This window comes from Osmerus mordax, chromosome 10, assembly GCF_038355195.1.
Source record: "Osmerus mordax isolate fOsmMor3 chromosome 10, fOsmMor3.pri, whole genome shotgun sequence".
Lineage (NCBI taxonomy): Eukaryota > Metazoa > Chordata > Actinopteri > Osmeriformes > Osmeridae > Osmerus > Osmerus mordax.
In genome coordinates this window covers 15,219,681-15,244,330 of record NC_090059.1, presented here as the reverse complement: position 1 = coordinate 15,244,330, position 24,650 = coordinate 15,219,681, and the positions used below count along the sequence as shown (strand labels likewise).

Sequence of the window (24,650 nt, the reverse complement as noted above, 5' to 3'; positions counted from 1 at the left end):
TTTAAAAAGTACTTCGACTTTTGACTATGAAAAAGCAAAGTCTACTTCAAACATTTTCAAACCATCGATAAAACTTTAGCCTACTTTAAGCGAAAGAAAAGTGCATGTGTTTAGAGGGACAGGAACAATATAGGTTACAAAAAAGTGTAGTAGGCTATTTCTGAAGGCTGTATGCAGTGGTAGAGGTGGCAGAAGCCTGCGGGGTAATAGCTCGCCATCGCTTCCCTTCTGCATTTTTTGTGAATGGAGCTCATTATGTATGCAGCTTTCTCGCAGCCCCATTCACAACTATCGCTACCCTTGCCTTGTCCCTCTCCCCTCTCTCCCTGCAGGCTGCGTGGATTTCATTCAACTCAGCCTAAATGACCACAAACGGTTAACGGATGGATTATAAGATGGATGGATATCTGGACCAGCAAGTGCCTTACACTTTAGCAAATGTACGTATGGATAAAGCTACGTTATTTTAAAATGCTTTGCACTCTTTTATGGCTTGGCTACCGGGCTTTCTCTTTCGATCGCGCTTGCATGAATTTTGTTCTGTGTGCGCGATGAGAAGTATTTTCAGTTAGATCCACAACTACTTAAAGAGTCTCACGCAATGTGACGCTAACTAAAGTATTTTAAAGTTTATATTATACAGCGTTTATCAACTCTTTAAGCCAGTAGACAACACGTTGGTCGAACACGATGACAGTATGACCAAATGGTAACTACAATTGGAGGGTGCAAATAGAAGCGCTCTGTTTTTCAACAGTGCCGCTTGCTCTTCAGGGAAAGAAGCTGCGTTGTTGTGTTGTGTGTAGCCTAATGTGTGCACTCACTTTGTCATTTTTCCAAAGTGGTTTTTAATAATTTACCTAAATTGAGGTATGATTAAAAAAAAAAACACTTAAGGAGACTAAGGATAATATTACCTATTAATAGAGATACAATACAACCTTTTCAACAATCAATTGCATTGTAGTAATACTAGACTGTAAGTGATTAAGTCATATAGCCTACTGAAAGTGTCTGAATGTGTTTTGTGTTGAAAGGTTGTTTGTTCCAACCTGTGCAATATTTCTGATGTTTTGTAGAAGTCGCAAGGAAATGGGCCCCTAAATAGACTGTTGATGGCGGCAAAAAGGAAATACATGGACACGGAATTGCCCCCTCAGGAATCTGAAGGTGAAGTAGAAACTTTACCTCAAGTCCCTTTACATGACATTGATTTAGACAAATAAGTCCATTCCAACAGCAGATTCAAAACTTTTTAATTGCTAAGAAAATCACACCGTCCAAACTTGAGGTAACCTACATATTTAACCACAGGCAATTTTATGTCATGGATGTAACCACTCTTGTATTCATGACATTTTCTCATTTTTTCCAGACCTCTTTCAGGATTTAAGCCAACTCCAGGAGACCTGGCTCACAGAAGGTGAGACTGAAAGCATCAATTTAATATGTCTATTAGAAAGACGCTGTTGGCTTCACAACACATATGTTTCAATGTTAAAACGCACAATAGCAACATTAAAGGACCAGCCTTGGTCTTTGATTTAATCAACATAAGTAAATTTAAGTTTTGCTTCAGGCAGTATAGTTGTGATGCATACTTAGATGTGACACTTGAATGGTTTACTAAGTATCTACGAGTGAGAACATATGTGTTTGCCTAGGTCGGATATTCTTGTATCATACTGAGTGGTAAAAAATCGAAGAAATGCAATTGGCCTCGACCATACTGATTCATTTGGCTTATCCTGTTTGCCAATGCATCAGCTGCCAGGTTTTGTCAAGAGCATGTTCCAGTGTATGGACTGGGTGGAGCACAGAGGCACTCAGAGTATGAAGACCTTCACCGTTTAGGGAGTCGAGTTAGCAGTAAAAAGATGTGTGGGGAGTAGTGCACACTGATGCAACACACATGGTCGTTAACGATGTCGACAGTGAACACAGACGGGACATTATTAGCTAAAAACATGTCCTATTTTGGCCATGGTTGCATGTCGACGGCATGCCAGTAAGCACAGCCAAAGCAAACAAACACAACGTTAGGTTTGTGCCACTCAGAGCACATAGCGATGAAATGAACCCAGAAGCAATTGTCAGCTTGTAGAGTTTAGGAGTACAGTGTTGATGTGCGCTTCGATGGACTAGTTATGTCAGAGTGAGACAACAACAAGGTATCAGTCATGATGGTGCTTGTCAATGTTTGTTAAACTTGTAGCCTAGAACTGGGAGGATGAAAAGATTTTATTCACAAAATGTAAACTTTCTATTATGAATTAGTCGACCACTTAAATGTAGTATAAAACACAGTGAGAAACATTAACTTTCTAATTCATGGAACAAAATCTTGACAAAACTTAAAAGTTGAATCTAATGGAATCACATTTTTTATTTTATTTTTGCTGTCAAAGAACCATTGACACACAGTATGGTTATCTGTTGTGGTAGAAGTGGATTGATTTCACATTTCAACCAGACATAGACACTGCTAATCTTCAGTTCTCATAGTCGATGTTTAAAGCGACATCCGTTTTATTGGCAGTGAGTCATTCAAGAACAAATCCATAACCAGATCCTCAAGGAAGTTGTGTATTATCAAAAACAAACTAATATAGTAAAATGGAAGTTGACTTGTTTGAGTTGGAGCTGAGCTTGTTGTTTAAACAGGTCTAGATAGCATTTATGATAGCCAGAAAACAATGCTACCTATACCATGTGCTCCTTACCTATTCTCATGCTGTGTCTAACCTTACAAGTTCACACCATGGCTAAACAAAAGCCAAAGCCAATAAAACAGCAACAGTGAGGCCCACTTCAAAGTCTTTGATAGGCATTTATTTGTTTTCAGACAATCTTAAAGATAAGGTGTAAAAAAATATATCTTAGGCAGTGTGCTGCATTAGCAAATTAGGTAGAAGACAGTTGGTGTGTCATAGAGCAAATAAACTGCTAAGTTCAAAGTTGATTTTCCAGTGAGTTATTTCAGATGAAACAGTGGCTTGTCTTTAGCTTTTCTGCTGAAACCTCTCCTTTCCTGTTGCATTAATTAAAGACCTTATCATGACTGATTGTGGTTGCAAGGGATTCACCCGCATTGTAAAAAAACGGGTAGCTGCAGGGAGTTAACAGAGAACGGAAGAGAGAGGAAGAGAGGACAGGAAAAGTTCTCTATGGCTTGAGTTCAGGAGCTTGTCACGTCTTGTCACTGGTCTTTACGTTTATATGAGTGAGAGCCCCCTGGCTCCGCCCAGGATCTACCATTGAGAAGAAAAAAAAAGTCATTCAAGGTGCCTGGAAGAAAAAAGGCAAACATGCGTCTGAGCTCGTATAAACGCACTTTCCTTCTTGTGCTGACTTGCATCTCAAAGCCCTTGACGAGGTGTTCCTGGAAGCAAATCGGATACACAAGCACACGCAGACACACACACACTCTCCGTCTGCCTAAGCACAGGGGTTGTGCTCTTGTCTGTGGGCCAGTCACACTGACGCTCAGACATCCTTAATGCTTTTTTCTGTCTTTACTGAGCTGGATCCAGCGTATTCCATTTTAGACATGTTGAAACTAGTGGAAATGATTTATTGTTTGATCTGGTGGACTAAATATTGGCATCTGTTCTTTCTCATAAAACAGCTTTAGTCTTTTCCTCAGGGCTAAAGACTGTAAAGTTAAAAGGGGATAATAATATTACCGTATAGCAACAGGACGCAACATTATATAAGAAATCAATGTCATTTATCTGAGCAGGCTCCAAAACGGCATCATCCGGTTTCCTCCACACAGGAAGCCGGCACGAAAGTACGCGAAAGTGGATTTGAATTTCTTATTTCCTCTTTTTCTCTCCGTTTTTGGTTTCCGTGCTGCGTTTTATGGTCTGGTGGCTGTTGGATGAAGTGAGAGAAGACCATCGAGGTTGAATGCCCTGCTAAGTCGAGTGTTTTGTGGTGATGTCACTAGCTCCTGGCACACAATCTGACTACGGGGTCTGTGGAGTTGTCCATGTTTACTAGAGAAAACTCTACATTTATGTTATAAGGGGTAACTCCTTCCAGGGGAACGCTTTTCTTCATCCCTCTGTTTATATTTTTTACTTATTCATGTAAATGTAGGCCTAACACCATAGTCTAAATGCCATAACTAGCTGGGTATCCATCATGTGATGCCATTTTGTTATTGTTGGCTATCACAGCCAGATGATTGGGTTCATGATATTTAATGATAGCCATCAACTTTTCCCTAAGATTTTGCTTTTACCATTACGTTAGTACAAGGCACAAGCAATGGAAACTCTAGAACCTAGGAACCTTCAGAGCTGGACCTGGGCCAGCTTGAAAGGTTGCTGGCTTTCACTGTGGAGACTAGGTTTAGGTTAGGCCCCCTCGTGCTGCCTTCGGGTCACATGACCCAAAGGTTCATAACGAACCATCGTTGTGTTTACCCAATTTTACCCAATACAAAAACAAATAAAAATAATTATATTTTAACATTCGCAATGTGGGGGGTCTGAGACAGCCCAACGGTTAAAAGAAAATGCTTAACTTTGTTTTTGTATGCGGTAAAGTTGTCGCAATACGACGGTGGGTCACAATGACTGATGGGTCAGAATGACCCGAAGATAACACAAGGGTTAAGCCACAGACAGAGAATCACATGCCAGTGTGCTCATGGTTCAGTGGGTGAAACTGAACTTTTCAACCCTTGGCAAAATAAACCTGTTTATATGGTTCAGTCTCCAACGTAGGGTAATTGATATTGTAAAGGGATTTTGATATGAAAATCTCAGCTAATGTAATAATATAATAGTGTTCTTCTCCACTTGTATGGGTATGGTTGGTACAATCAAAACAATTCAGCGAAAGCTTGTTCCATTCCATTCTCAAACCATTCATAAGAATTTAGATACCCTACAACAAATACTGCCATTCGTAAGTTTATATAGCAGGTAACTTTATATCACAGTGAACTGTAAATACATTAATATATTGATTTGTCTACATTTTAGATGAGTGTTTACTGTAATCTTACAGTATATTGTTTCTTACTGACATGTATTGTAATCAGGGAATATGTAGTGATCTCTCAAACACGGTATTGTGTATCAGCATATGTTGTAACCGATACAAATTCTTTGACCTCAGAACAAAAATAAGAGTTTATGGTTCCGAATCAGATAATATTCAATACAAAAATAAATACATTCTCAATAAAATGACCTTGGACTGAGATTTAAGTCATGCTAACGTAACTTATACTGAATTTCCCAGTTGCCCTTTTTGTCTTTTCTACCACAGTGTTCTTCCACTTCTACTTTGACAAATCTAGAATATTTTTTCAAATAAGGTTCTTTCAGAATGTCCTGTTAGCTGGGCGCAGGGGAGTTCAGAGGACAGACGCAAGCATTATGTCGTCCTACATAACTGACTTGCTTCCTTGTTTGGATAGGCTTGTTTAGTCTTGTCGGGAATGGAAAAATACACAAGCAAGTAAACAAAATGAAAGTGTCTGACATGCTTCTATCTTACCAACATGTCCACAACTCACGTCAGTGAAGTCTAAAGATATCTCTGGATCTTTGTAAACAATGATGAAAAAATAAAGGTTTGGATTGAGAGAGATTTCAACTGAATATCTGACACGGGATCCCTCTTATGGAGGAAGGAGAGGCGGCGTTTGTTTCTGTATCGATCCGTCATTGGATTAGTTCAATAGATAGTCTGTGTGAGTGACAGTAACCCTGTCTCCACTGTAAGTGCACCTCTTAAGGCCTTAAATCACCTTGGCTTCCCATTGTAATGTGTCAGAACATACCATCGGTCATCACACTTAAAGGCCTAAACAAGACTTCACAGCCAACGAAACGTATTTGATGTAAATGGACACATTTCAGTCATACACAATGCCTATCTGTGACCAACTGCAACCGGTACAGCTATTGTTACCGACGCTTTAGTTCCAAGGTAACCGCAGTATTCATATGTGTTGAACGCTAGATGTGGATCACTACATGGAAATGCTACATGCTTCATAAAACCAAGCTAGCGGTTTACGACTTACTGTGAAGGAGCCTAACATCGTCATTCACTTTGACTATGGGCTATTGATCTGTAGCTCTTGGAAAAGTGCTGGTACTATGAGAAGTTGGGAGGTGAAGGTCGCCTGGCTGGACTGAAGCGAGGAAGTAACTACATTTTCATGATCAAGGAGAGAGTTTGGCTAGTGGTTCCTCACAAAAGCCGTGGCGCTGAGAAGCTATGGCTAGCTAGCACCATGGCTGACGAGCGCCAACTCTATGACTAAGCCTAATATAATGGATGTGCACAATAGGCCTTTAATGACAGAAAACCCATGCTAGCTAGCAGGTTCATTTTGGTTATACTCTACTCATTGACTGATTTTCATGATTTGGTACAGTAAGAGAGATACCGACATATACTCTCCGTCTTACCTTCTGTTTACTTTTTTACTTACGTTTTTATTTGTAAAATAACTTTTGGGGTTTTCACTTCTGTTTTTCCTTTCTGATTTCAGCTCAAGTTCCTGACAGTGACGAGCAGTTTGTTCCCGATTTCCATTCTGAAAACTGTGAGTAAAGAACTTTCAACAACTTCCGTTAACATATTTTGTTTGTGTGTGAGAGAAACACGGTAGAATTTTTTTTTTAAAGGAATTAGAGTTTGGGTTAAGAGTTGGGTTGTGAAACTGCTTGAAGAACGGTTGTGCATGCGTCAATGTTGCAGTAATTTCCTTCGAGACATTGGCATCAGTGACTGACACTTGAGCAACATGACCTAGCTCATTATGAGTGAATTTGGATGACACTATTCTACTCCAGTGTCCATTTGCATGGCTTTGAAATGCTGAATGGGGAGAACCCAGGAAACCAGTAGTAGCAGATCATTCAGAGGCTATGTACAAAGATGCCCCTTTGTCTATATCGGAGGTGTAAAATAGAAAAGCAAATTCCTCTGCAGCTCAACTGTATTTTTGCTATTTGAATGGGTTTCCCTTTTTTGTTGTGTGTTGATACAATAGAACATGTGGACGGGCTGCGCACTTAGCAAACACAGCCCTTGGTGCTCTATTTTAACCCATTCAAACCATGGCTCACGTTTTTAAAATGTCCCCTGAACATCTCTTGAAATAATTCAAACATAATCCAATCAGCAAAAAGTTATTCTAATCCTACCCCCACCGATTTGTGTGTAAACACTCTGGCATGCATCCAGTTCCCAGTCACAACTGTGGTGCCCCTGTGACACATGTCCTCTGAAACGTATTGTTCCTGTCTGTGTGGCAACAATGAGGGAGGAGGAAGTGGAGATGAACCCCGGGGCACCCAGAGGTCATGTCTACTTAACCCCTGCCGTGCCCAGCCAATCGACAGGCGGCGTTCTCCTCGTGGTTGACCCCATTGTGATCCACAGGGTCATCGGGGCTTAAGTTTGACAGGCAGCTCACTTAGGCGTAGTAGAGCCACTCGCAGGTTGACAGACAGTGCCCCTGCTGCTCTCAGTCAATGGACAGTGCTTGGCCCCGGCATCTCTATTCACCATGACTTGATGGGAAACGCAAGTTGACGGGGCGCCATAAACATATTCATCTGCATGTTTGCGGTTTGCTCTGCAGGGAAGCTATTGACGTCTCCAGGGAGTAAATAAATGGCATGTATTTTCCCATACCAAGTATGGGAGTATTCTGTTGAAGGCCGTCCTTCTACCTCATAACATAGCTCCTCAAACAGGTGAGTCAGATGTTTTTGAAACTCAAGAACACAGTCCTTTAAGATGGCAAACAAAGTGCCTAATCCAATGTGACAAAAATAACAGAGACGGTATTGAAAAGGCGCCACAGCAAATCAAACATGGCTTGTTTTGTGACTCGGGATCTTACCTGTACTGGGCGTGGAAGACTGTGGAAAGTATATTTAGGGAGAGAGAGGAAGAGAATAGAGGGGACAAACGGTGAAAACAGATTGCCAGGTTTCGCTGGAATGCCAAATTGAGGAGGTGGGGGGACGGGCGATTGTGCAATACCTGCACATCTGGTATGTGTATCTCATCTCTGCCCTTCACCCCTGGTAACAGCTAACAAGCCGAGTCTTCCTGCACACTTCCACCAAGGGAAGGTTATGTAAACACACAACCTCCACGTCTTTACCCCCACCCCCCCCCCCCCCCCCGACCCACTGTGGGTTTCTGAGGGGTAATTGAGCTATAAATAATTCCGGCCTATGTAGTACATAATGATAGTTCAAGTTATGACGGCCCCTGCACGTATGATGGACTGAAGGCACCAGAAGTGGTCTTTCAGCTCGTGACAGACAGAAAGCAGTGGGGTGTATTTGAGGTTTGCAGGGTTGACGGCTCGTTTGTGGGGTAATCTGATCTGAAATGAGACTGTCAGACAAATTCTATTGTCTTCTTTCCGCCTGCAGTGAGACGTGTCAGTAAAGTGTCAGTCAACGTTTCGCCGCACATGAATGCTGTTTGCTTTGTTTTTACTTGGAAATGGACACGCGGACCCAGTTTGCCAGGGTTAAACGGCTGAATAATACGAAGGTTGGAACTTAAAATGCATGTGGAGCTGCGTCTCCTTTCTCTAAGTATGTTTACACTCGGAGAAACTCGAGAGACGCGACCCATTCATAAATGTTCTTCTCTGCGTAGGAGGAAGTGTGCCTCCCTCCACCCCATCCCCCTCCTCTCCACCACTGTTAGCCTTCATTCATAAAAAGCACTACAGTACTGTCACCCCTCTCCTTTAAGTGGATACTGTGACCCCTCCCTCTTCCTGTCTCTGAACAAACTAAGCCCAATCTTAAATCTGCCCTCCCCCCATTCTGTCTTACTCTCTGTCACACTCTCTCTCTCTCTCTCTCTTCCTCTCTCTCTCGCCCTCTCTGTCTTTGCTCTACACATTGAGTGTTCCAAGATGTGAGCTAATCCACCCCATTTTGAGCTGTGTGGGTCAATTGTTTAGTTTTGTGCCTTGTAGTAATTATATAGGAAGTTGTGGCAATAAATGTGATTCCAGTCTATTTGAGTAAAAAATAAGAAGGAAAGAGAGAGAGAGACTGAGCAATAGGGCTAGAATATAGTGAGGTCTGAACTCACAACAGCTTGACTGTGTTGAAATGTGTTCATCTGTCTTCTGAGAAGTGTTCTGTCCAGTCATGGATTTACTTCATGTTTGTGCTGGTTTTTCTGTGTTGTAAACTCCCTCAGAGTTGGCCCAATCAGACCTCGTAGTCTCATAGTAAAGGAGTAAGGAATTAGTGAACCCCTCCCTCTCTTTTCCTTTCTCTTCCTCTCTTTCCCCTCAAAAGAAATGTGCAGTCTTCTGAACTTTCCAAAATACAGCTGCTATGCAACAAGTCTACAGCAACATCCAGGTGACTGGCAGATCTGCCTGGATACCATTCCCCAAGGGAAGATCATTCCTTCTCCCTGCTTGTGTGTGTGTGTCTGTGTCCATGTCCATCTGTGTGTGTAAAGACGGAAAAAAAAAACACTAGCTAGCACACATGCATTCACCTATACACACACACACACACACACACACACTTCAGCGTAGTTTTATGAATGGGCTGGTTGTGAGAGACTGGCTGAGGCAGCACATTGAGTACAGGGAGGGAATCTCCATTCACAACATAGGGGCCTGTTATTCTACAGCATTACTTAAAACGAGAATAAAAAGGGAATTCGCATTCCTGTCATATACAAATTATGGATTTGTATATGTTTAAATATATACAACATGTAATTAAATTGAGTGTTTTACAATTGTTTCTACCATTACAATGTACTGGCTCTCCAAACCCCTCACATGTGCGGTGATGAAACAGCTTCCGGAGGGAAGTAAACCCAGGGCCTGTCAGTGTTGGTTCAGACCAGTGGTGTTGTCGAGAGACGAGAGGTTTGAGCCAGTCAGATCCAGTCCAGTGTCAGCATGGCTCTCTGAATGGACGGCAGTGTGTTTTATTACAGGACACGGGGGATGTGTGTGTGTGTGTGTGTGTGTGTGTGTAGATGGGGTGTGGGGGTGGTGGTGGTGGTGGGGAGGGGGTTAGAGCAACGGCTGTGCTTTTGACGTTTTCTGCAGCTGGAACGTTCTTTCTTTCAAAAGCGAGCGCAGGACTAGGAGGAACAGATGCACGTAGGCCCCTAAAAATAAAGGACGTTCGACGTCAGGCACCAGGCACGAGGAGTGGGTCAACAAACACATGTTGTCATGAAATGCAATTGGCGTTAACCACTTGTAAGCCAAAACAAAAATTATTGTTTTTTGGTCTAGCTGCCACCCGTCGAATTACTCATCTTAAACGTGTTAGTTACAGTTGGATTGCAGTAGGTTACACACGCACACACATAAACACACTCAGACAAAACAAACAGGACTTTAAGCTTAAGTAGGTGGTAAGACGACAGTGCTAGTAGTAACTTGCTGACACAGGACAGAGCATGTGTGGAGGGCGAGGAGGTGTATGGTCGTTATCGATCCACTAAAGACCCCAGGAGAAAGGGAGGATGAGATGGAACAAGGGAGAAAGATGGATAGATGAAGATAAAGGGTGGATAAATCAGGATGAGGGGCGAATGGAGTGGATGAGGGGGTCAAACAGTGACTCTGGGCATCATGATGTAGATCACAATCAAGGAAGGGTGGGAGGAAGGGAGAGGAGGGAGAGGAGGGAGGGAGAGGAGGGAGGGAGAGGAGGGAGGGAGTGAACGAGAGAGGGAGCGAAGAAGAGAAAGATGGGGCGTGCGATACTGGACATGGCGTGTGCTCCGATAATTAAGAGGAAGGTGTCCGGGCCGTTCTGGGAACGTGATGGAAACTCAATGTTGCCCCTGTTATCTCTGTCTCCGATAAGACAGATCCGTCCCTGTCCCTTCCCCCTTCCCTTCCCTCCCCCTCTCTCACTTCCACACCGGGGAGATATCAGCTCAGCCAGTGGGAGCTCATTATATCATTTCAGTAACAGTGGGGGGAAATCGATAGGTACATTAAACATTAAGAGGGGACAGCTATATTGAGGCCTGAGAGATGGAGAGTGAGGAGTCAATATTGAGTCAGATTAATTACAACCCCTTCACCCCCCTATCTGCGATGGAACGTCCTGCTCGCTGGCTGCGTCCTGGGACAGGGCCTGGATTGTATTGTGCCCACTAAATGGCAGTGAGGGACAAAGATTTATAGATGTTCAATGGACATTTATCAAATCCACTGCAATTCACTGGGGAGACGAGGACAGAGGATAGATTTTGATGGATCCAAATATTAAAGGCAGAAAACTAGATGAAAACGCTCCAGTGTTGTTTGAGGTGTGATTTTACTGACTCAACATCGAGTGTAGTTGTGTGTGCTTTACTTTGCTGTAATTCATTATTCATCTCCATGTATTAGTGACGTGAAAAGCAGCTTCCATCTTCAAACCTGAAGCTCCTGGTTGTCAGAGCTGATACATGGTTCATTCACTGAGAAGATTCAAGGCCAGTGGGGCAAAGCTCTGGTTAAAGAGCTGATTTAGCTAAATCCTCTATCCACTCCTCCCTGACTTGACCTCAGACCATCTCACACACACACACTCCATACCATTTGCGTTCATTAACTTCTATTACAACATATTTTTGGGGGACAATTTGCAAAGTTTGAACCTGTGGATTTTCGAGGAATTAAACATTAAAACCTTATTTTGGCACTTTATTCACAGTCGGTATCACACGATTTTCTGAATCAAGTGAGGAAGAAAGAGAGAAGTGAAATCTGCTGACGTCAGTGTGTGACATGACTGTCCCTCCAGCCCACATCCTCCTCAGCATCACAAACACGGAACACACACCAAATCAGCAGAACCTCTGCGCTCTGTATGACTGTGGTCATGTACCTTTGTACTTAAATCATTAGTGTTCCTAGCCTTAGTAAAAGGCCATGCTGGCGCTCTCACAAAGCTGCATGTCGCAGGAAGCCTGGTTGATACCGTGCTGCCTTCCATCCATCTTGTTAGGCTCGTTTGGCAGGTACCTGACAACAATGCTTTAAATATTCAAGGAAGCCTAGTCACAAGCCATTATCAGATGAAAGCAGGGGTGGTAAATCAGATATACAGGAGACACTAATGGACGAAGCGAAACGGTGTTTGTGAGGAGATACTAAGGCCACTCTGGGGCTCATAAGCTCTATGAGATCCAGAGTTGTAAGATGTTGGTCCCTGTCTCTCACTCCCTGCCCCCCCCCCCCCTCCTCTCACTCTGTCTCTCTCTCTCTCTCTCTCTCTCTCTATCAATCAGTTCCTCTCTCTCTTTGACTCTTACGCTCTCTGTCTCTCTCTCTCTCTGTGCGTCTCTCTCTCTCTCTCTCTCTCTCTCTCTCTCTCTCTCTCTCTCTCTCTCTCTCTCTGTGCGTCTCTCTCTCTCTGATTGTGCTCTGACCTGAGAGGCACACATGTCCAGCACATGTTTCCATCCAGCAGTGGAATGACTGGATTGTCTCTCCAGTCTAAATGGTCTGGAATACACTGAACCGTGATCTTCTTGCTCTCCCGCTGGATTTTCCACTGAGCGCACTGTTAGCCTTGTGTTCAACCGTGTGTGGTTTGACCTCACTTCAAACGCCGGGATTGCTGTTCTATGTATCCACATGGAATATGCTCATTTCGATAAGGATAAAATGTAACTTTGTGACTACTCCAATAGATGGGAAGTTGTTATGAAGTTAAAGAATATTTTGGAATACATTTTATTATTTATTTTTATTTTGGTAGTGTACAGTCAGTGTAGCAGTATATAATTACAAGCTTCTCGGCATGTGATCGGCCCATACTTGGTACCATTGCCAGTGCCCTTGTGCTCATTTCTGCTCCCTTTACAAGCCACCCAGCAGAGACAGAAACATTGTCAGGGAACCCTGAGAATCAATCCTTTCCTTTTTAACCTTTAAAGCCATTGTGACATAATTGGCATCCTGGTTGTTTGATATTGATCGGTCCCCTCTGGGATCAATGGGCCAGTGGGGAGCAGGTGTATATCTCTCTGACTTTACAGAACCCCCTCTAAGGACTGCAGTTTATAGAACACAGAGAAGGTGGAATACCTGTGGAAAGTTGACGTGAAGGTCAATGTAATATGTGTTGATTCCACTGTACGTGTACCTGCTCTCTGCTTTTAGAATGATTCACTCTGCTTGACGTTCTGGCTGTGGTTTAGTTCACCACAATTAGGATGAGTGTCTCTGAAGCTGCCAGGTACAAAAGCTGTCGTGCTGAAAACTTCCAGAGACGGACTTGGCCAACCCAGGGATAAACACCCGATGTAAAGCTCTCCAGAGCCACGCTCCAGTTCCCCTCTGTCTCCTACTGGAGGGCTTTTAATGGTAGGAGATTCTCAGTCTAAATTAGTGGAAGACCCTCACTATTGGGTTTTCCCTTTTGGAATGGGGGAATAGTCCTTTGATCGTTGTTTTTAATCTACCTATGTTTGATACAGCTTTGTAATTTCCAATTAGCCCCAAAAACAAAACGGCCGTTGAGACAGCCCCCCCCCCCCCCCCCCCCTGCTAGATCCCTACCCCTCCTTGATCCTCTATCTTTTCATCTTCTTGTTTTGATTGGAGATCCTGTTTTTGTGGATTCCCTTTGATACGTAGCAGCATGCCTGTGTGGCTGTGCTCCTCGGTCCACGGGCCCTGGTGCTTCATCCTCAGACCAGCGTCCCGCGGGGTCTCTGGTGTCTCCTGGGGACTCCCCAGTGCTACCCCACACGCCCCAGCTGATGAGCCTGCTGTGTGGCCGGGCTGGGGGTGGGGGGGTGGGGGAAAGGGTTTGGTGGATTGAGGTGGAGCCGGGCTGGAGTGGTGGAGAGTAGGGGGGGGGGGGAGATGGCATCCCTGGGTGTGGAGGATTTGTTTGTGGTGGAGAGTGGCTGAATAGCCCCCCACCCCACCCCCCTCCTCCATCCCCTCCCCCCTTAATTATCCCTCGACTTCCTAAAGCACTCAACCATGACCATCACCTTTCACCCCGTGTCCTCCCCCACCACTGCAGAGCCCCCACCATTTACATATGTAAAGTCCCCTCCACACCCCGTCCCTTCACTGGGTCATCCCCATAGACGGCGCTAAGAATGCTCGTGAATGGGAGACTCCAAAGAAAATGCAAAGTCACACAAGTGGAGCCCAATGTATACAAATTGAAGTAGGAAATAATCCCCTGTGACGGACGTCAAATTCGGATGTGTTTCGAAATCCTCCCGGGATTCTGGCAGCCAGCTGTTGGAATCAGACTTGAAGAGAGGACCCCTCATCCGGCGGTATATCAGAATTCACTACTCCTTGTTCCACCGTGTACCTCTTGTGGACCCATTCTGTCCCGGCACATCTAAACACTTCATCCTCGTGTTCCATGTTTTAAGTTCACCAGGCTGCGTTTCTCCCCCTCGACGCAGAGTTGAACTCATGAAATATGAGGACCTTTGAGAAAAGGTAATGTAACCTTGAACACGTTTGTAAAGGATGAAACCAGAGCCTGAGAACTGGAGTTAAATTGCCCCAAATAAAACCCAGAAGAGAGAACTCTATATATTGTATAATACTGACGCTACTGTGTTAACTGCTTTGTGAACTGACAAGATAAAAGATACCTTTAACAGGCCATTTTTTCCCTTCATTGCAAATTCTTTAAAAAAAATCTACATTTTCTTCTACAATTACCTTGATACAGGCATATTTTATGTATTTTGTCGGGGTAAATCTGATCTGCCATGAATCACTTTTACCTTAACCTTTTCTTTGCTATTTTGGCATTTCCACCCAGAGACAAATCAGACCCTGTCCATATCTTCCACACAATCTGAAGCACGTGGTCTCATTTTCCACAGCTCTTTTCATCCTCGGTTTAGGATGCCCTTAGATTAATTAGTTGATTCACTTTGGGATTTGTTAACCAGGACATCAACCAATTCCTGCTAATTGTAAGAGCCTGCCAAGCAACAGCACTCCTCACGCTCGCTCGGAGATGTCCCGCGCTAATTTACCGGGGTAATTAATATGGTAGATTCTGTGACACACCACCACCACCCTGGCCATTCAGCATGGTGTTTCCTTCCCGAGCGACAGGGCCCAGCGCTGGACCTGGTTCAGTACCAGCGGGCCTGTGTTTGACAACCAAACATGCACCGAGGCTGGGGCCGCATCAAAGACGATATGTCTGCCAGTCGCATTAGCGGCTCCTCTTGGCCTCATTGTGAGCGGCCCTGTGAACACACTCACACTCACACACACTCTCACACACACTCTCACACACACTCACACACACACACACACACACACACTCACTCACTCACTCACTCACACTCACACATACTCACACACTCACACACACACACACACACACACACACACACTCTCACACACACACACACACACACACACCATGGATCAAAAGTTTGCCGTTTGTGACCGTCGCCCAGATCAGCGAGTGAGCGTGGCGCTGGGACGTGAGACAAACCCGCAGCACTCCCACGGGGCCGGGCACGCCACCCTGCGTGTTGCCGCTAGAGAGGTTTAGCGGGATGGAATCTCATTGAGTACTTCTGGGGAAATCTGGGTAATCCTGCTGATCCTCGGGAAGCCAACACTTCCTCACCTGCCCAAGTGAGAAAAGACCAAAACAACAGAGTCAGGATATCAGGTCTCTTTCTGTCTCCACTTTAATCTGTTTTCTTTTGGCCGCTGATTGGATCAACAACTTATTTCTGTATCTGGGACTTTGTACCTCCCTCAGCTTTCTACATCTTTTCTTTTATTCTGTCGCGCTCTCTCAGCGGGACTTTTGTCCTTATACAGTCAGTCGATGCATCTTTTGCCCCTCCCTTTTTGTGAATGGGATACAATATGTAATTACCTGGGCTTGGATTTCGGCTGGGGCTGTTCCGTCAGCTCCACACACACACACACACGCATAAACACACACACGCACACACACACACACACACACACACAGGCATAAACACAGGCCTCCCCAGCTGGAAGTGAACAGCTGCTGCTGTTTACCTCTCAGGCCCAGAAAAACATCCTGTACTGTACACTGGGTGCAAACCTCCCCTCACATAATAAACACATCCTCGGCCCAGTTTGAAGCTCTGCTTTAGGGTGGTTTTTTTGTGGCCTTCGGGGCCAAGGTCCCCTCCAGGAGAGGAGTTTGATAGACAGTCGGTTTCTTATTTAGAGAGAAAAGGAGGATTTGGGAAAAGGCTCAGAAGGACGATCCAATAAACAAATCTGGATGGTTATTGTGAATGAAAGTGATGTCTGTGAAGCTCTGAAAATATTCTTATCGGCCCTTGTGACTCATTAGAAGAAAAATGCAAGGACCCGACTCAAGCGAATCACACCCGGACAAATATGAAAGAATCTGTCTCGCACACTGTATTTAATCCTGTCCATTGGCGTTCATCAATTTGAAGACAGCCTCATGGCCAGTGCAGTTGTTTAGATTTGGGTTAAGTTTGAGTCAGGACATTATGATTGCTGTTGTGTCTGGAACACTGACGACCAGTGGGCGAGGACGCGCAGGCCTTCCCACTGACAACAGGAATGTGATCGTGCGTGTCTCCGGGGGTGTGTGTATTTAGATCTGTCTGCGTTCTTTGTTTTTTTTTGTTGTTGTATTGAGAGTCACTTAAGCAGGTTGGTATGTATTGGAGATTCCTGTGTGGACACGAGGGTTTGCTTTGCCTTTAATCACGATGACAGAAAGGGGAGGGAGGGATGAGGGCGGTGAGAAGCCATGCTGTTTGTGTGCCAACCTGTTCCTCTGTCTGGTGTCTTCAGCAGTGGCATTCCACAGCCCTCCTGTCACCATCAAGAAGGAACCTCAGAGCCCAGGCTCCGACCCCAGCCAGTCCTGTAGTCACAAGCAGACCTTCACCTACCCCAATGGAGAACAGTGCCTTTACGCCAGGTAAGATCCTCCGTCTCACGTCCAGCTGGTCCAGCCTGGACAACAGAACAGGACTCTAATGTACCGAACGCACAGGGATTGTTTTCTAGGTCGTTCGAGGGTTGTAAAAAGTCCACTCTGGTCAATTCAGGTCAATTCTCATCTATAAGTCAGGGCAGCACCCGACCGCTGGTTATTGACCACAACCCTCATTGAACACAGGACTCCCGTCCACCTCTGGCCCCAGCCTATGTGGACTTGTGTAACACATGTTAGGCCCTTATATGATTCATGTTAGGAGCTTGTTGGACTGACGTTCAGGGCTAGCACAAACGTCCCGTTGGAAGCGTGTTCGACTGCGTTGTGGGTTTGTGTTCCAGTGCCTACGACCAGAAGAGGGCTGCTGGACCGAAGAGCTCGTGCCCAGGAACGCCCATGTCCCCCCTGCAGCATTACTCCCCCAAGCCTGCGGTGGGAGTGCGCCCTGGGCCCGGGCCCGGCCCCGGCCCTGGCCCTGGTCCTGGTCCTGACCCAGGTTACATTAACTCTCCTGCTGCCTCGCAGCCTCTGCCCAGCCACAACTACCCCATGAACCCAAGGTAACACAGTTACACCGCAAATACACACCCGTGTTACACCTGTACACACACGTTACACCTGTACGGACACGTTACACCTGTACGGACACACACTGCGCAAGCAAACATGTTAATACTTGAACATGTTGAACAATTTGATTCACATATACTCTTGCGTTATCAACGATGGGACGTGGCTCGATACACCCAACCTGAAATACGACAACACTGTCTCGTCTAACAATCCGTCCTCTCCCCATCTCTCTGTCTCCCAGTTCCAGGTACCAGGCCCCCTCAGGAGACATGTGCCCCCAGTTCCCCCCCCAGGGGCAGGCCTACCAGCGGATGCCCTCCGCCCCGGCCGGAGGGGCCGGGGGAGCGGGGGGCGGCGGGGGAGGAGGCCCTGGTGGGGGTGGTGGCGGGGGGTACCATCGGCAGCACTCGGACCCCTGTCTCCCCTACCTCCAGCAGAGCTTCAAGCAGGAGTACCTGGACCCGCTGTACGAGCGAGCAGCCCACATGGCGGGGCCGGGACCTGGGCACGGGCCTCACCCTCACCCTCACCCCCACCCCCACCCTCATCCACACAGGTTCCCCCCTGCTCACATGATGGTCAAGCAGGAGCCAACCGACTACACCTATGAGCCAGGTGAGCAGAGAGAACAGCCTGTAGGCCCACTGTGACCAGGCCTCTGTAGGCCTGTCCACATCCTAGCCCCACTGTTAGAGAGAGAGAGACCTTCCTGATGATAGATCTTCTAGCTAAGGTCATATTCGAAGGCACTGGCAAACTGTGGGCGTTTGTTGTTGTGTAGCTCGACACTGAACCTACAGTAAAATCTCAAGACGAAAAACGTCCGCTGTGTGTCGAACTAACCTTAGAACAAAATGTCCAAAAACACTTCTATACAGTATCTTCTAGACTTTGCCCTTCCTCCCCCTCCTTCTAAAGTCCTCCTTTCAACTCCTTGACACTTTGCCAAAGAAAAAGGGCCTGACAGTTTTTTTCCCTCTCTCCGCCACACTCCTCCCCTCCTCCCTGGTCCCTCCCTCCCTCCGCACGTCTCCGTGTGAGAGTGGGAGCAGAGGAATTTCATTGAGAAAATGGAGGGCACTGGAAAGACTAGAGTCCCCAGCGGAGCTCTGGGGGGTGTCCGGTTGCAGCGGCGGCTTCCTTTTCTGCAGGCAGATGAACTCATAATGGAAAAATGAGCGTGGCCACAGTAACCTGAACCTCTCACTGGCTAGGGTGGGGGGGGGTTTGGGGGTGGTAGGAGAGGATGGGAGGACAGGAGGCAGAGGTGGGGCGGGGGGGGTAGAGTAGCCAGACCAGGGGCCTTGTGCTACAGCTAAGAGCCCCAGCCCTCCCACCACACCAAGCAGCTGCAGCTAGCCTAGCCAGCTAGCCTAGCCAGCTAGCAGCTAGCCTAGCCCCAGGGCCTCTCTCCCCCTGCTAGCTGTGGTGGGATGAAACCCAAGGGGTTTGGAATACAATCCTCCACATGCTATGTCCTCATTTACCTGTGTGTTATGCACTGTTAGCGATACAGCAGTCCGCTGGGAGAAGAGCTGCTCTTTGTTGTGGTTCTCACAGGTCCCGAGGGCATGGCGGGAAACAAGACGGGTACAAAGACAGCCTTCCAGCGCTGAAACCAGCACAGTTCTTTACAACAACACACAGAACGGCGACCTAAATTCCTTCCACTTTCTTCGTGCTTATATTTTTTTTTGGGAGGGGGGGGAGGGTTTGTTTCTTTACTGCTGTATAGCTTTGATAGAGCCGGATAGCGGTGACAAAGTTGATCTTTGTGCGTTAGGAAATCTGACAGCCTTGGAGGAAAGAGGCAACAACAAAAGGGCGGTTGTGTGGGGGATGCCCTGCTGCTAGGGAGGAGCCGGGGCAGGGGCCGAGGGGGGCAGGGGCCGAGGGGGGCAGGGGCCGAGGGGGGCAGGGGCCGAGGGGGGCAGGGGCCGAGGGGGGCAGCCCAGACAGACCTCGTACTGCCCCTGCTACAAGATGTGCCCCCTGCTCACTAACACGCCCTGTGCTCACTAACACCAGCACCAGAAGCCCAGCTCTCTGGTGCTGTGCCCCTGACATTACTGTCGGCCACCGTTGGTGTGCCATCGCTGGGTTCTGTCTCGTTTTTACACGTTCAAATTGCCATTTCCTAACCCTAATCACGGGCTTTGTGAGCTATGAAAGGCAGAAAATGGCCCAACAGCTCGGTGCTCGGTTTACCCTGGCTGTCTCGCTCCGAGTCTGTCTGCCCTCCTCTCCCCAGAGGCAGCCCGCGCTCTCTGGCAGCCCGATTATTTACAGTGTGATAGAGTGCTGGCCCCGGAATGGAGGGTTAGATTTTCCCCAGTGACATCTTATCAGGGCCACAGCACTGCAGCTGCATTCCCCAGGAGTGAGTCATGGGCGAGGGGAGGGGAGATGCACCTTCCACCCACCTCAACCTCTCTCCTGCTAGCGTAGACCATGAACGTGAACATTAATATACAGCGTACACATGTACAGGCACACACTCGTACAGGCACACACACCAGACAAGCAGATCGCAACCAAAATAGAGCAAAGCATCTAAAGATCGAGGGGGGTGGGGGGGTATTTAGTATTTATCATATTTACAACCTGGTTCTGTATTTGTTTGATTGAGTGCTGGTAGAAATCTAAAGAGCCCATCTATTTTCAGCCTGGGTGAGTGAGTCTCAGTGATAGGGCTGTTTGAATGGGCCGAGTTCAGATGGAAGTTTTTCTGGATCTTTCTCTACCTCGCTCAAGCGTCCTGCTGCTGTACAGGAGTTGCTTGCTCATGGCCTAAAAATACCTCGGCAGACAAGTGATATTAGGATGAAGCAGTTTTCTGCCCTTGCAGCCCTAGAGGTGATACCGCCAAAATGTGCACATGATAGGCTCTCTAGTCTGTCCCCATGGATACAGCCCTGGAGTTGGAGATGTTTTAGGATTGAAACCGCATCATTGTACGAAACACTTTACATTTACCTGTTGCTCCCTGTTATGTTTCATTGTAGATGTACCTGGGTGTCCCTCCATGTTCCATCACAATGAGAGCTTCCCCACCCCTCAGCACAGCAACGAAGGTAAACTCCAATTCTTTATTTGACGAGTTCTATACAGAACAGGTTCTGAGTGTGAGAGTTCTGGGGTTAATAGTACCAGCAGTGCAGATGGGAAGTGTGGATCTGGATGTTCCCAATCTCCCTCTCCCATGCTTAATCTAAATGAGGCCAGTACTGGCTGGGCCTTTGCGGTCATTGGCTAACCAGTCCAGGAGCTACGTATTTCCATTGGCTAACCGACGGTGTGTTTCCATTGGCAGAGGTACTAGCCTCACCCCTGCCTCAAGAATCCCTAGATAAATATTACTTCTGGAAAAAGAAGTGTGTTTTTCCTAACGAATAGAAAAACAAGCTTCCTAGGCACCCATTGTTTATCACACCATTTTGGGTCATTCTAGTTGTTCAGCAACATCTACACTCAAAATGCAGACTGGTAATTCTGTGAGAACCGAGGCTTTTCTCATTTTCAACACTACAGAAAGTTGGAGCTAAACTACTGTTATAGCTTTCAATGTGTATGAAGTACCTAAAGCATTCTCAAATGCCCTAAATAATCTTGGTGAAGTAGGAATAAGTGCACACCAATATGAAAAGTGTGCATATTATTTTGTGAAGCTGTTGCTCAAGGTTTGGCAGGATCCCTGAACAAATGAACTTTGAAGAGCTTGATCACTTGAACCGATAATAACCTAGATTGGGTTTTTTGTTCACAGGTTATCTGTTTGAAAACGACTCCAGAGTTGTCCCAGAGAAATTCGAAGGTGAGCCTTGCACCCCTCGTCCAATCCACTAATCTCCAATCAGCTTGAGCTGGAAACCTCACACAGCACAATCCACTTTGCTGGGTGTCAGAGAGAACAGATGGTTATGGATGAGGCCACTCGGGTTGTCAGTTTCTATAGAGAGGGAAACAGAACCCATAGAGTCACATGGCATGGCGTTTGGGATCAAATCCCTATCGCAGCCAATAATCTTGTATCAGTATCAGCACTCTGTGTGCCAAACGTATCAGATAGTGTCACTACACAGTAACGGTTAGAGAGTCTGTGTGTAACTGACAACCACGGTTAGGAGCCTGGTTAGTGGGTTTGGTTTCTCCGCGAGCAGGGATCAGGACAAGGCTCCTGTGTCATGGTGAGCCACTTCAAGTCAGTCGCAGTGAGGTGATTGATGTCAACCAAGAATGATGAGTGGAGAACCCGAGGGTTCCTGCCCTGGTTGAACCGGTGAAGCCCACAGGCTGTTCAAATGTGACTGAACGTGCTGTTCCCTGTTCAGCTCTGGCAATCAGTAAACAAGCTCCGCAGCATTATTGCTGGTTGTCCTCATGCAGTCTCAGACTAACCACCAGACCCTCTCTGTCTGCTCCCAGGCGAGGTGAAGCAGGAGGGGGGTAGTGTGTTTCGTGAGGGCACCCCCTACCAGCGCCGTGGCTCTCTGCAGCTCTGGCAGTTCCTCGTGGCTCTGCTGGACGACCCGGGCAACGCCCACTTCATCGCCTGGACCGGCCGCGGCATGGAGTTCAAGCTCATCGAACCAGAGGAGGTATGTCTCGTCCAACTGTGTTGAAGAGAATATCAAATCCGGTACTGTGTGTCTCATCCTTTGGGAATGGCCTCGTAGTAAATTAGAGTCTGGAGGGTTTGTTTGAAGCTCTATCTTTTGGTAGCAGTGAGACCTCAGTTTGAGGTTGCTCCTCTCACCTCACCGGTGGTCCCTGTGGGTCTACACGCTGGTCCAAACAGCCCATTAGCTTCCATGCATTATTTACCACACGAAACAGTAGATTCACACAAAATGGAGGGCAAGTTCTTCATCCCCAAATACATTCTCACGCAAACACCATTTCGTATATTTTTATTTATTTCAGAAATTTAATTCTACCAGTATCAAAGTCTAGAAAGATTAGTTCGGACAAGAAGACAACTATAGATTGAAAGATCTTGTTTTCTTAAGAGATACACTTTTTCCATTATCTTTTTACTGTACATTAAAAATTCATGCTGGAAGAGTTTTACAAGAGCAATTAAGGCCGAGAGAGAGCTCTCAAAGATCAAACACACGGGTCCAGTTCTGGGACACAGCTAACCCCTAACCCCCGAGATAGAAGCCTGCTAGTCTGCATTCTTCTCCTCCCACTTTCTGACAGCCATCATCATGACCTGGATGTTGGTCAACAGTTAGTCTGCATTCACACATCCCATTTCTGCTTGTTACAAATGCAGAACACTTCTTTTTTTTCTTCCTATGCTGATATTAGTTGTCAAGTCAGTTGGCAGAGTTCAAGCAGGGGTCGTGATGTTTTTTTTCCATGGACTGGACTGTGACAACTAGCCACGACTCTTATTTCACTGCGTACATAGTGGGACTTTGCTGGTTACATTCAAGTGGTTATGGGTTACATAAAAAGGAAGTGAATCCACATGCGAGGACTCGCCCTGATCCTGGCACATCGAGGCCACTGACTCAAGGAGCACCGCGTTGACTTGTCACTGAGGACCCCTAGTGGTTACATCCAGAACTGCAGCTTCTTCTCCTTGACGTGAATGTGCTCCTCTTCTCCCAGGTGGCCAGACTGTGGGGAATGCAGAAGAACCGTCCAGCCATGAACTACGACAAGCTCAGTCGCTCTCTGCGCTATTACTACGAGAAGGGAATTATGCAGAAGGTACAGAATGAAGCTATAAGAAAACATCATTCAATGTTCAGATCCACATTCTGTACTGTGCTATAGAGTGATGGGTAAAGATAATCTCTGAATGCCCTCCTCGCTGTGTGTGTTTCCAGGTGGCAGGGGAGCGCTATGTTTACAAGTTTGTGTGCGAGCCTGAGGCCCTCATCTCCTTGGCCTTCCCTGACAATCAGCGGCCCAGCCTGAAGGCGGAGTTTGAGCGCTACGTCAACGAGGAGGACACCGTGCCCCTGTCCCACCTGGACGAGGGGGTGTCCTACCCCCCCGAACAAGCCCCGCCCAACATGGGACCCCAGTCCTATTCCAAAGGCTACATGTACTAATGCCACCATTCACCCCTCCTCCCCCCCTCCGAGGCCCCCCCCCCTCATGTCATATCCCATCATACCTTGCCATTCCCCTGTGGCCCCCCCTGCACCTCTTGCACATGCCCGCCCCATCCACTTGTATATAAGGCTATGGTGTTTTTTTTTTGTTTTGTTTAAATTAATCTCTTTAGGGATTTTTGAGTTTTTAAGAGCTGCATTCCTCTCACTTCTGAGGCCTATTCAATCCATACACGCGACTGTGGTTAAAGAGATTGCTTAATAAAGACCCAATATTACTACTACCCTGAGTCCAGGCTTTTTCTGTCAGTGGGCAAACTGTGTGTGGTGTCTTGAGAATGGACACAAGCAGAAAGAAATGTTCTCAAATTTGTAGACTGTTTTTTTAAAACTTATAAATAAAACTGATAAAAGGTCAATTTATTTTTTAACTTGTTTGAGCCTTTCCTGGTGGGACAGTTGGGTACCTGGAAAGACAGTTAGGAGAGGGGATCTGGACAGTCAGGGAGTGCGCTGCGGTTACAGGGATCTGGGCCCACGGATGTGTTTGGCACTTTGCTCTGTGCAGGTTTTGAACCCAGGTTGTTGTAGTGTAGGCCTTTGTTCTCAACCCCCTCTAACCCTACACCACAGGGCCTCTTATGAATTATCAATTGGTTTGACCGAGATTTGAACCAGGGGTACCGTGTTTGGCAGTAGACTCGATGGTACACATGCTTACCCACTGAGCCACAGAGGGTTCCTGCAAAGTTACTTTCTACAAGATGGTGTAATTGCCCTTATGACACTACTAAAAAATAATTGTGTGAATCGCTAGAAGACTGAATTGCGATTCATCAAGAATTGATTTTTTCCCCCACCCATAGTACTTAGTGCTGAAGGACATACACTTAGGTTACTAATGTGGTTGCTTTAACTGTAAATTAAATTACTGCTTTTTCAATGACTGAATTAATCGAAAAAACATCAATATTTTTTGGTAGTGCATCGTGTAGGTCTTAAATTTAAATCTTCATGGTCTTAAATTTGACTTACT

At 46.3% G+C, this 24,650-nt stretch overlaps 1 protein-coding gene across 3 annotated transcripts; it reads left to right on the top strand.

The window, feature by feature from the left end:
* Positions 1-298: 298 nt before the first annotated feature.
* On the top strand, positions 299-23,896 carry etv4 (ETS variant transcription factor 4). Of its 3 annotated transcripts, none has more exons than XM_067244419.1 (12): positions 299-440; positions 1,080-1,170; positions 1,376-1,423; positions 6,524-6,577; positions 16,826-16,952; positions 17,312-17,530; positions 17,785-18,158; positions 20,549-20,617; positions 21,310-21,357; positions 21,969-22,141; positions 23,163-23,264; positions 23,384-23,896. In XM_067244419.1, exons 1-12 carry the CDS (start codon positions 384-386, stop codon positions 23,609-23,611), a joined length of 1,590 nt encoding a protein of 529 aa, XP_067100520.1. In that variant the 5' UTR covers positions 299-383; the 3' UTR covers positions 23,612-23,896. The 3 variants fall into 3 exon arrangements, with proteins under 3 accessions (XP_067100520.1, XP_067100519.1, XP_067100521.1); XM_067244418.1 differs by having other exon boundaries at positions 16,823-16,952; XM_067244420.1 differs by lacking the exon at positions 299-440 and adding an exon at positions 933-979 and having other exon boundaries at positions 16,823-16,952.
* The last annotated feature ends 754 nt before the right edge of the window (positions 23,897-24,650 follow it).

Coding starts and splice junctions, on each gene's coding strand:
- etv4 (XM_067244418.1), top strand. CDS start 384: ATGGATTATAAGATGGATGGATATCTGGACCAGCAAGTGCCTTACACT. Junction 16,953..17,311: donor GAACAGTGCCTTTACGCCAG/GTAAGATCCTCC, acceptor TTTGTGTTCCAG/TGCCTACGACCAGAAGAGGG. Junction 22,142..23,162: donor AGCTCATCGAACCAGAGGAG/GTATGTCTCGTC, acceptor CTCTTCTCCCAG/GTGGCCAGACTGTGGGGAAT.